At 38.7% G+C, this 13,564-nt stretch overlaps 1 protein-coding gene across 1 annotated transcript in view; it reads right to left on the reverse strand.

Moving 5' to 3' along the window:
- Window positions 1–11,342: 11,342 nt before the first annotated feature.
- AACS (acetoacetyl-CoA synthetase) overlaps window positions 11,343–13,564 on the reverse strand; it is a 32,340-nt gene continuing 30,118 nt past the window's right edge. The window contains exon 18 of the mRNA XM_053471832.1: window positions 11,343–12,051. Within this exon, the coding sequence (XP_053327807.1) occupies window positions 11,914–12,051 (138 nt within the window). The 3' untranslated portion in view covers window positions 11,343–11,913. The remainder of the gene's footprint in view (window positions 12,052–13,564) is intronic.

A 13,564-nucleotide genomic window follows, 5' to 3' on the forward strand; every position in this document is an offset into this window, starting at 1 on the left:
GAATCATCTCAAAGGACTAAAAGATTTTCCTGGCAGACTTAAAATGTGTGAAAGATATTAAATATTACTTTTGTAATAGTGTATGCTTAAATGAGATTTTGCTACCCAGCCCTTGAAAGATTTGAATCAATAAGCTGGAGGCAATAATGAAAATAAGGCTTCTTTCGGTAAAATGAATTTTCCTGGGATGTTTTAATCTTCTTACTATCATAGGGCTCCCCGTCCTCCCAGGGGAGTAAAAGCCCCATCGGCTAGCGCTGCAACACTTTTCCACAGCTCTCTTGTCTCGCTATATACAGTCAATAAAATGCTAAATACATTGAAAGGATTTCCGTTCAGAGGTACTGAATTACAATTTAAACAATGCCTTACAGAAGCATTAGTATTACATTTACTTAGGTAATAGTGGTTGCCTTTGGTACTTGCAGAACGCCTTGACTTTCACACCTTCCACAGTTGGGACTCTTCTAACCCTTAATTGGTGTTACATGTCTGGTTTAAAGTCAAGGTTTGTAATTAAAGTCACCTTAACAGTAATACTAGAGTACCATTAAATACATTTAAATAAATAGAAAACCATGAAACCATAAATCTTTTCTGATTTCAAAGTAACTTTTCACATTGTATGATGACCATAGTGAACAAACACTTTGTGTTTTGCTGGTAAAAGCACTTATTAAAAAAAAAGGTAAAGAAAACTAATGTATAATAAAACCTAGATTTTATAAATAGCTACAAGAATTTAGTTTAACCCTTCCTGTCTTTTTTTTTTTAGAAATGTTGAAATGATTTACCCATTAATATAAAAAGTAGATATACATGTATGCCAAGATATTATGAAGCCAACAATGAATTTTCTGCAAAGGCCATATAAAATCAGTTTTTAGAGCAAAAACTCTTTAATATGAGTGAGGAGTGAGGAGGCCCCCTATGTCCCTGTGAAGGGCTTATTTAAATGTAACTTGTTTCTGTTATCTTTATCTGTTCCTTCCTTCTGTGAGAGCATGCTCAGTTCTTTTGAGGATAATGGTAGGTATGATGTATGGCTGTTCTGTCATAGGTCCGACTCAAACAAAAATTCTTTGCCATGCAGATGATGACTACTCTGTAGCACTAAAACCTTGTACATCGCATTAAAGCCAATCTGTTTTAGCTACCTACTGGCTTGATATCATTGTTACGGCAGGTGCCATACCATACTGGTCTCTGCACAAGTAACTTATATACAACAAAAAATTGTAACAGGTGTGCCTAAGATCAAGGGAGTGCTGCACTGTGGGAGTTAAACTCTCATGTTGTAGCTCAAGCAGATCTGATTGCTGGTTTCTGCTATTGCCCGGGGCTAGCTTCAGATCCCTTTCAGAGAAACCAGTGAGAAAGGAACTAATATCAGTACGCGACTTCTGAATCCCTTTTCTGTAACAGCACAATACTTGGCCACTGTTTTTTGGTTTGTTTGTTTGCATTTAGACTTAAACAATTAGAGGTACTTTCCTACTGCTTTCAAACTGGGCTTTCAATATTCTGCCATTCAAACCCGTTTTTAAAATAAACAATAATATATTGTAGTATACAATAAAATTGGTAAATCCTGTAAGGTTGGCAGGTGTGGATTTACATAAACTCCAAAGCTTCAGTAGAAATATTAAATACAGCGACAAGACAGAATCAGTGACCTCTCAGTTTCAATTTACAAGGTCAATCTGTTGCCCACTCAAACTTAATAGCATTGTCACATCAGGACTTGTTCAAGTGCTTCATCGAAGTTGTACAAGAAGTAATTATGTTATCTAAAGCTTTTTACAAGATCAGTAGACTGAAGCTACTGAATTAAAAAAAAAGGTTTAAGAGAAAAGAAGACTATACAAAGTTTTTGTTGAAAAAAGGGTGGTCTGCACCAAAGCTAAAAATAGCAATTATTAGCTCATTTACTTTGGGGTTGTTCATAGATACTTCAGCTTTCATACACAAAAAGTGTGCACAAAAACATCTTAAGCTGTTTGTTTAAATCATAATCTTAAAGGCTCACAGTGGTTTAACACAAAATGCTATTGACTCTCTACAAACTTGTTTGAGGCTTCCTACTCCCCATATATTTGCCCTACTTGGATCAAATGGCTGTGCAGAGGAACATGTTGTTAAGCATATATAGAACCTCTTACCATCGATGGGGAAGAAAGTGAATGAGGAGTGTAAACAACATGAAGAAGCAAAACAAGGTTACAGGCTAACCCCGTCCCTGCTTAGCATGGTTATATGCACCCAAACTTGCAGATAAGTAGTAGAACAATGCAAATGCTGTTCAAGGATCCAGTTTGTATGCTCAGTATGTAAACAATGAGTTTTTATGCCACGTGTAAGACAGAAATGTTGTGTGAATTGGCTACCTCTGTCAGAAGCAATTGTGGGTGGACCCACCACTTCCCTAATGAATGAGCGGAAGTAGCTGCCAAGGGAAGGCAAGTCATGGGGTTAAAGCTGTCCACTACCACTACAATAGTATTACAGCCTTCTAAGAGATCATCCAATCGATTACTCCTAATTACTGCTACAGCTAGCTGCTACTGCCTTGATTTACCCCCCCCCCTTTTTGTCTCAGCTATCCATATGATTGTAAAATTACAAGTGGGGTTCTCATAAGCCCACCATTCTTGCCAGGAACGTTGAAAATTGCAAGTTCCATAAAGCTAGATAACAAGGTCATGGACAGGATTCTCAACTCCTACTGTATATGGATGTGTAAATGTATCTTTGTTACGTATTTGTTGACCACTCCATATTTAAATTGTATATATTAGAAAGTAGTAAATAACAGGTAATTATATAATGATAATAAGTAGTTATCAATTACCAACATAGCTTACAAGAGAAGGCAACAGAAGTCCTTATGGCCACATCTCTGAAAAATGACAGCACCAACTGCTGAATAAGGAGTGCCTTCAATGTAAGGTATGTCTGGATAGACCAAAATATGAGCCAAAGTAAAATAATCTATAAGAATACCGAATGCGTTCTGGGTTTAGGGTCCCCCACTGAAGATTCTTCTGCACACTTGTCAGAGCAGTGAGGGACTATATAACCTTTCAAAAATGCAAATACAGTAAGTTTACAATAATAATAATTTTATATCAGGTAAAATGGACAGGCTAGATGGGCCAGATGGATCTTATCTGCCATTAAATTCTGTGTTTCTTTGCTTAAAAGAAGTATATTTTGTTTCCTACCCTTAGCTGTAGATTGCCCTCCTTAATGTGTAATAAGCAAAATATAGCCTTACCAATATCAGTAAGGCTGCAGTTTTCAATCTCACATGTCTTAACATTACTAGAAAGGTGTTTAGCTTTTACTGCCTATTGTAGTATTCAATCCCGTATCTTGTTTAAATTCCATATATGTATTTAAATTGCATACTCTTTTTTTAATATGTTTAACATTTTAGAATAAGTTCTTTCTTCCACACGCCACTGTAAAGTTGTGTCACTGTCGTCGGATGAAATGCGGCATTGAGTTTTGGCTCAAATGAAATCTTTAAAGTCAACCTGCATATTGCTCTAGAGAGACATCAGCCTCCAGCAAGAAAAATCTTTATATGTACCCACAGAGTGTGGATCCTTCTCATTATACAATGGCTAGCAATCCTATCTTATGCCCATTCCTGTGTGAAATTAAAACATCCCCTTCTTACTAGCCAGAGAGAGAGATACACATGTTGCTATCAAACTCTATTTTATTCTGCCTCACCAACACTTGTAATCCAATTCACACCAGCGCTGTTGAATTATGCCCTCAACTAACACATTTGCTGAAGATTGAAGATAGCAATCTGACACATTGATCTCTCCCACTGCTATCTGACAACAATTTTCTGCTTTGTAATAGCCTGTTCAACCCTAAGTGAGTTAAAAGTTCACCTAAGAATTTCAATCTGTCCTACTTCTTTGCTATATAAAAAATATATATTTAAAGGAAGAGTTAGCAAGACCTGGACTACTCAAGTAAGTTGAGCCTAAAGTCCTGGTCAAATGAGATTTTGATAACATTTGAGGGTGGATACGAATCAGTTGACCTACTACCTACTTTGTGCTAAGATATTCATTTTGTTATTCCGTTAACCTGTATCACTTCTTCTTTGATTCTACTGTGATCATATACTACTCTTTCTGTGACAACCGGCAACCTATCAGTAGAATCTTAGAGCATAAGTTCACCTTCCACCGCTATCCCTGTTTCTGGGTCTGGAGTGGTTCCAGGTTTTTAGGACCCCTATACAAAAGATTTTAAGGGTGGGATTTCCTTGCAAATTATATTTTCCTAAAATACATTATAATGATAATAACTGTATGATAAATCATTGTTTTACATGCTTAAGTTTCTCCCTACATCCTCAAATATCAAATCTAAAAAATATTAAACACTTTAAACACTACGATAGACATGGAGATAGTTGATCAGTGGGTGAGGGGTACAGATATAGTTGTCAGAAAGAACTGGTGTGAATGTCTTTAATAGTGTTAATTATGTGATAATGTTAAGGATATATAACAGTTCTCGTCGCCCTTTTGTCTATAGCTTTGAACTGCAGACAAATTCTGTCTACAAGGAATTAAGACAGGGACAGTGCACAGGTGTGATCGCTGAGACCCCTGTAGTTACGCCAGTGAGTGTACTGACTTCATTTTATCTCCTTTTCCCTGTGCACTGTACTGCGTTGATCTCTGCAATGCAAACATTATGTTCTGCGTATTCCCCTGCATGGATCTCTGTATTAAACATAGTTCACATTCAACCATGCAGGCACTATTTTCAGCCACCCCTCTCAGATCACACTCCCGCACATTCTTCTAATGGACAATAATTCTAATTCTTCTAATGGACACACAGATCACAGTCAGCCACAGAGACCACACTGAGAAACACACACCACTCTATGTCACACATATTCAGCCAGGGGATTTAAACACGCATGGTGTAGACATATGGATTGGAAATCCTGAATCTAAGACGAGGCCAAGGGCTCACTAAAGTTTGAATGAAAAACCAGATGGGCTTAATGGTTGTCATCTGCCATCACATTCTATGTTTGTATGTTAATGTCCTGCCCTATGCTGAATCCTTTCTCTGGAAAGTTTTGAGTTTTGATCCGGGTCAGCTCACTCTTCTTGCAGAGAAGTTTGCCAGGGTTGGCTCTTCATAATGCATAGTAAAGACAGCAAGTCGAAACCACAGCCAATAAAACTTTGGGTCTGGCTGTTTTTATGACACTTGTTTTGGCGATGTGACGTATTAATGCCCCTTTTATATAGTGCTTCTATCCACTGACGCTGGATGTACCAAAGGATGCTCTTTTCATTTTTATTTAGTCTTCTGCCACTGATACACGTTAGAGATAATGTTTTTAATATGCATTAAATATTTCTCTTAATATTCCATGTAAAAATTGCAAGATAGTAACCTCTATAGTACATCTATAGATGTTAATAGCATTCTACGGAGTATGCAGTGGCACACACAATAGGATGATCTATTCTCTAGTATGGTGGCAGAAAGCTTGTCACCTCTAGCACATGCTGCCTAGGCCAGAATTCATCACTGAGTGATGGTATATTACACAAAACATGAAAGCACAAATGTTTAAAGTGGATCAGATGCACAACTGTCTCCTAGCGAAAACACTGTTTAAACATATGACACATAGAAGAAGGAATCGCATATAAACATACACTGCCCTTACACACACCTCGCATTAACATGCATATACACATACACTGCCCTTACACACACCTCGCATTAACATGCATATACACATACACTGCCCTTACACACGACTGCCCATACACACTGCCTTTACACACACCTGACCATAAAGACACATATACACATACACTGCCCTTACACACACCTGCCTTTTAACACGCATATACACACACGCTGCCCTAACACACGACTGCCTATACACGCTGCCTTTACAGACACCTGCCCATAAACACACATATACACATTCACTGACATTAAACACCCCTGCCTTTACACGCACACATGCACATACACACACTAGCTTACAAACATACAAAAATATATAAATACATCTCTTACCTTTCTCATCCTCCATTCCGTCGTGGTAGTTCGAGGTCGGTCATTTCAGAGCTCTTAAGAGCTCCCTAATCTTTATGTGCCGGCTATTAATGCAAAGCGCGGAGATGATGTCATATCCTGGCGCTCATCATTTACTGGCGCGTAGTGATTAGGGAGCATAGAAGTTCGGATCTGAAGTGACAGACCTTGCGCTCCCTAATGTTGGGCTGGTTAGAAGAGGATTGTGATGTCCCCAACCACTCCTGCAGCTGCTGATCGAGCAGCTGTGCCAGAGACTAGTGCCTCTCTCACCTCGCCCTTCCTATGGCCCTGGTGTGGGCAGGTGTGTGTGAGGGCAGAATATGTCTATATGTGTATTTATGGGCAGGTGTGTGTAAGGGCAGTGTATGTGTATATGTTTGTTTATGGGCAGGTGTGTGTAAAGGCAGTGTGTAAGGGCAGCGTACAGCGCTATGGAATTTGATGGCGCTATATAAAACAATAAATAAATAATAAATAAAATAACCTCTGTAAAAAATAGCTGGGGGGGCACAATTTTCCATTCTTGCCTCAGGTGCAAAAGGAGCTAGCTACGGCTCTGCTGCACAACATGTTTCCTGAGGGGGATTTATGAGAGATTTGTTCTAGTATAGAGAGACAATCCTAGGATAAGCTTTAATGATAGCTTGTCAATATGGAGACCAAAAGACAAATTGGAATCTAGCCACATACTTAGATACTTGTAAGAATTTACCTGGGTCAGGTTATAACACGATTTGTTCTTGATGTTTATTTGAGAATTGTTTAATTTAAATGGTGTAGCTTTTGTTCCAAACAACATGGACACAGTTTTATCAGTGCTGAGCAATAGTTCGTTGCTAGCTATTCACTTTTCAACCTTTGAAAACTGAATAATTGTCAGGGTAAATGAGAGGTCAGAGTCAATGAGTCAGTGATACTGAGACAATGCTGTTGAGTAGGGATAATGGATGCAACAAATCAAGGACTCAGCACACATCCAGCAAATGCTATTTAAAAGCACCTATCTGAAGCACAATTCACGCTATATGGGCATGTGTTGCTTAGCCCCTGCTATGTCAAATCTCCCCAATTTTGTCCTAACATGGTTATTTTGCTTATACTATGAAGCTGAATCTGTGACAAATAAACAAAACAAGTGAAAGAAAATATGAAGCTTTTTTAAGAGTGATTTAAGTTTTAGGTATGCAGAAATATAACTAGAAACAGAGGCAAGGCTTTGTGGAATAAAGCTAGATCTGAGCATCATTAGCATACGTATGTTGGAAGACAAAGAACAAAATTAGTTTACCAAGACAAAGTGTAAAGTAAGAACAGAAGGGGTGATAAAACTAAGACTTGGGGTACACCATCTGAGGACAAGCAGCAGGGCCGTGCCAATCTGGGTGGTGGGCAAGTCCTGTGTGTGCAATCTGGGTGTTGGTCAAGTCCTGTGGATGCAATGTGGGTGCTGGGCATGTCCTGTGGGTGCAATCTGGGAGCAGGGGCAAGTCATGTGTGCAATTTGGGTGCTGAGCAAGTATTATGAATGCAATCTGGGTGCTGGGCAAGTTCTGTGGATTCAATCTGTGTGCTTGGACAAGTCCTACGTGTGCAATCTGGGTGACCTGTGATGTATGTCTGCTCAGTTGGTCAATGAATACTAAAGTGCATTTTTCACTTGTTTTTTATTCTTATTTTGTTTACAGCATTCATGATATAGCTGATCCATTTAAATATTTAAATTGGCCCTCATAATGAAAAATGGTTTACCTAAACCTACTTGTTTTGTAAAAACTGGGAGATATGCTGTATCACTGTTAACATCTGACTCAGTATATAGTTATGGGAGTTATGTTGTACCACAGTCTTTATCTTGCTATCTAATAATAGATACACTGTACCATCATCAGTGTCTGGATCACTATATAATTTTAGAAGTTATACTGTTGTGGTTGTAGAGATATGTCGGGATCCCCAGCCGAGACCCCGACAAAGCAACTCACCTGAGTACCAGCTAGCCGCGGGTACCGGGTCCCACGACACTGCTCCAGCTCCTTCGGCATCTTCTGGCCGCATGGCCGTCTCTGGGCGCGCGCGCGATCACTCTCCCCTTTATCCGTCCCCGAATGGAGACGGTGGGGAATGTGCTTCAATGACGTTGCGCATGCAAGCGGAGCTCCCCCTGGTGGTAGATTTAAAAACCAGCCGGCACATAAAAACCAGCACTGAGTATCACTCAGTGCTCAGTTATTGTGCCTGATAGAGCTCTACCTAGTGTTGCTGTCTATACCTGTTATTGAACCCGGCACACAGGCATCGACATATAGAAAGGATTGGTTACTGAAAAAGGAGACACTGGAAGTGCTCTCAGGGAGGTAGAGTGAGTGTCATGTGAAGGGAAAGTGGTCCAGAGTATCTATAAAAGACCAGAAGGAATAGTGACCCCTGGATTTAGTAATAACAGTCTCAGTAGACTGTCAAGAGAGATGGAGCAGCAGTTTGACAGACTAGTAGGTTCCAGGGAAGGTATGCTTAATATGGGAGCTATGAGGGTTTTCTAGAAGTAAGATGAGAAGGATGCAGTGGAGAGGGTGAGATATGAAAGGAACCAGAGGGGACAAGAGAGGCCAGGCAAGATGATTCAGTGGATGTTGGGTAAATAAATTGCACATAGACCTCCTTAAGTAAGTCAGAAAGAACTGCCTTAAAAGAAAAGTAAAGGGTATGTGAAGAAGCAGAGATTGAGGAGAGCATGCAGAAATTTCATGTCAAAATCTGTCAAGTTTATTCTTAAAGTAAGCTTCACAGGTTGTATGGCTAGTGGAAGGGCTGGTTGTGACTGGTGAAGTAGTAACTTGAATGTGCCAAAATGATGTTTTCTTTTGAGAAAGAAAATCGCATCCTATATGGAAACATAAAAGATCGGTAAATCTACATTAAATTATATTGTAAATATATTGAAAATTAACGTTTTCCAAGAGACGTTTAAAGAAGAGGCATTAAGACTTCCTTTTCTATATGGCCTCTGTTGAAAAAAGGGCCCCCGCAGAGGTACTCATGCTTGGCATTCAAAAGTTATTATGCATCCTACTTAAGCTCATGGTACAGTGAATAACATCCAGTGCTTTTTATGAATGATTCTATGGTGAATAAAAATAACCTTGCTTTAAAAACTCGCTTAATTACATGAATAGCTATAATAAGCGTACCTACAATGGCAAGAAGGTTAATTTGCACAAAAGATGATCAAACGAGTATGCCACTGACACATCCCATGGAACCTCCTGATTGTTGGACCACATTAAATAGGCAGCTCGTCTCATGGAAAATTCTGTAGCAGACTCGAGAAGTACTACTAGGGACACACTGTCTGATAATGAGCAACTGTGCCAACAATGTCATTTTCACTTATCCTTGCTTGTTGTTTCTCCCTTGGTCTCCTTCTATCACCCATTGGTTTCCCTGAAATAAGTGAGTCTCTTGAGAATAACATCTCAAAAAAGGGAATCACACAAGTAATGGAAATACCAATTTCTTTCAGACATATACTTTTAAAAGCCAGTGACCAGGTTGCTTTTAGCCTTAAACTAATTTTGCCTGTAAAGAAGGAGTTCCTCATGTGTTAGATATGAAAATGACATACTGCGCTCATATCGATCCTCAGAACTCAGTAAGGAATAGGACAAAGGGTAAAATAGTTTGCACTTGCTGCACATCCCAGTCTTAGGAATCATTAACGAAAGACACCACCACCCTACTTTCAGCTCCAGTAAAGAAACTCTAAGTATGCATGCATTGTTGTGGTCTGGGCGATAGGAATTCTAAACTCTCGCACATTTGTAGGACTTTATTACAATAACACCAGTCATAATAATCATAGTATTGGAAGGACAGTGGCATGTTGAGTGTTACTCTACACAGCAAAATGTTTTGGATTAAAAACAAAAATAGATTATATACATTTCATTTTTAAGTCAGAACTTCTCTTAAAGCATTAAACAATGGCTATATGTAACTTTCATACAATAACTGGCAGTTTAATACTTGTCAATATTCAGGGTGCTAAAGGGTGTAATGATATATTTGCCTCTTACGACGATACAAATAGAGCATGACAATGAATACAAACATGTGTACCTGTATTAGATAAGCAATACAAAAAAACAAAGCCTAGAACATTTCCCGTAACAATTGCTATTTTGACCTGATCTCAGAAATGTATGGAAAAAAATAACCAACTGTGTTTATGATCGGGATTGTTGGTGAAGCACCATTGATTCTCAAGTGTCTGGTACACATGGTACAGTATTTACACATTAATAATAAAAAGTGTCAGTCCCTAGTTTTGGTTATGAATTTACACTTTGGTTTTGTGTTCATTGGGGTGATTGGGGTACTGCAAGCATATGGTAAACTCAGTACCTAAAAGTGTAGCATAATAATGGTTATAAGTAGAACTACCAGTCTTTCTATATACTTCCGTTGCCAATGTAATAATGGCAATTCATATATATAATATTTATGAGATGCATCGCTTTGATTGTGTACCTTTTCATTCAACGAATGTAGATTCGTTGTAAATTCCTTGTAAATGTAAAGAATGTACATTCAAAGTAGACTTTTCACTGCACGTTGCATTGTCTTATCAAAGTCTCTATACATTGGTGCCATCACAAATTTGCGTGTCCCATCCCCCATGCCTTTATAAACCACCCCTATAGCTTCATGACTCCATGTCAAAATTTGAGTGGTGAGTAGTAATACAAAGTATTGCCATTGTGCATAAATTGTGCATTTTCCTGCATTGCTTCATAGAATGCAAAGTGGGAGAAATTGCATCGGGACATAACATGGAATTATTTTTGTAACATCAGACATTGAAGCAGCAAGTAACACGCGTGCCTAGGACAGTTTTTAAATCTTACTCTAGGCCTTTTCAGAATCTGGGGTTAGTGCACACAGGCTTGGCCTAAAAAATATTGTTTATCAGTTTGTTTTCTTTTGCATATATCATGTTACCTGTAAACAAATCGATTTAATGATTATGACACAACAAAAAAAAATGTAAAGCTTTTTTGACCAGTTACATGCCAGAATGGAGTGCAACACATTAAAACAGCTTTGTGTGTCCTATGATGCTGAAGGGGTTAAAATGACATTACACTTGCCCTGTTTGGAATCATAAAATCGACGTTGCGAAGAAGAAGCAAGGCTCTATATAAACGCAGGTACAGTAACTCAACAACTTAACAGGTTGTGCGTATTATTTCAGTAGGAAGAAATGCAGATCAGGCAGTTATTATGAAAATAAAGGAAAGCATTAGTTCATGTTGAAACTAGGAGTTAATGTGACAACTAGGGCAACTTTAGACATAAAGGGGACCCAGACAAGCTCCCCCATGTGCACCCCCAGTCCAACTGCATCAGAGCGGAGATGGAGGTCTGCGCAGCTACAGGCACAGTCCTCGCCGCTAACACTTCCTTGGCAGTCCGCCACGCTGCCCCTTTTGCCCCGAGTTAAAGAGAGTGTGATTGTTGGTTCTGAAGAGTTATAGTAACCATGAAATGATTGCCAAGAAGTATTCTCTATGAATACAAACCGGATTCTAATGTTCGTGCTTAACTTTTCATTGCCTGACACCAATTTGTAAAGTGTTTCAAGGCGTTTCTGGCACCATAGACAAGTTTGCATTTAGTGCGGTAGGTAACCTAACATTTGTCTAAAAGCCCCAGGGGCATTTAAATAGAGTCTATCCAGAGTGTACAGTAACAGTATGTACAGATGCCCGAGGCACATACACAGTCTATTATCCAAGACGCTCAGAAACTCTGGAGCTCTGGAATATTCTGGTACAGATCCAGGGAATGGGGGTTGGAAAAAGCCCCCCGGTGTAGCACTTCCTTTCCTGCAATGATCTGCTTCACTGCAACTTCCACCTTCTTTCCACTGATTGTGTACTGCGGAGAAAAGAAAAAAAGTTTCCGAGATGAGCCAGTATCTACATAAAGAGCAGAAAATGGAATAAGATACAGTATTTGATTTTCTCGAAAGGGTCTTTAACATTTTATTTACTATGAGCCCCTAAAAACTTATTTTAAGAAATAGCCATTTTTATTGCTGATGGTTAGTTGTGCTAGAATATACAATATACCGTATTCCTTCTCCAGACATGAGTTTGCTGGTCACATGAGGGCTGCTAGTACCTTGTAAGCTACCTGTTGCAGACACTTACCCTATACGGTTACCTAAACCTGCCTTGAACCTTCTCATTGCCTTACGAAATCCCGTGTTCATGGACAAAAACTGTCACAACCGACGTAACATCCTCTTAAGAGTTATACCGGGACATTTCTAAACAAACTAGTACACTTAGGACACGTATTTATGTGAAGCGGTACATTCATTGCTTAATTTCCCCACTATTATCTTTTGATGGATATATACTATACTATATATATACATATATACATATATATATATATATATATATATATATATATATATATATATATATATATATATATCCCATCACTATGTTTAAAGAGCAATGGTAAACAGTAGCTCTCTTTTTAAAATTCCATATAAAAGCAAAGTAACACGTTTAAGGCATCAACAAAATTAATTTTGGAGACTAAAAGAGAAAAGAGAGAATAAAAATGCATGTGTTTAAGTGGGGAAATTCATCTGGGAACTTCCAAAGTGAATAATACGAAGATGGAAGTTATGAAACAGGCAGCAATAAAGGCATTTTCTATCCCACAGCTACATTAGTGCAAGCTTAAAAATGCATATTAGTTTCTGCAGTTCCCTGCCAAGCTGCTACTTCTTTACATTAAATCTAGTGAGGCAGCATTATGTTAAATCCTGTTTTTCAGATGCTTATGACTTATGGGAAAGAGGCTCAGATCATGATGAAACTTGGCAGTTCTATAATCATTCAAGGTCAGGATTGGCTGCCAAATTTTCATAACATTTTACTTGGTGCTTTATGATTCCATTTTAACCATTTAACCCATCCAATGCTGGATGAGTAGGACAAAAAAAACACGATCTGGAATGTGACAACCTAGAATACACATACAGAAATCATGGGATATTTGCGGACACTACTAGGATAAGTCTAATTTCTAGACTGTAAGCTTGTTTGAGAAGGTCCTCCTAACCTTTAGTTTATGTGAGTTAATATGTTCTGCACTTCTAGTCCTAGAGCCCTTTGTACAGTGCTGCAGAATATGATGCCGCTATACAAATCAAAAAATAATTATCACTTAAATGCTCTAGAAAAGGTTGCAAAGTCTCATTGATTGGGGTAGACCGAACACTACAAATGGTGGGACTCGGTGGGACCATGGATCGGTGTATGGTGCCTGGTGCTTGGCCTGTAAAGCCTTGTACAGTTTAAAGGTTTTTCCAGTGCAGGAAGGGATGTAAGTATAATCTGTTTCATTCTTATTCCTTTGCTGGTTATTA

Source organism: Spea bombifrons, chromosome 1 (assembly GCF_027358695.1).
Source record: "Spea bombifrons isolate aSpeBom1 chromosome 1, aSpeBom1.2.pri, whole genome shotgun sequence".
Taxonomy (NCBI): Eukaryota; Metazoa; Chordata; class Amphibia; order Anura; family Pelobatidae; genus Spea; species Spea bombifrons.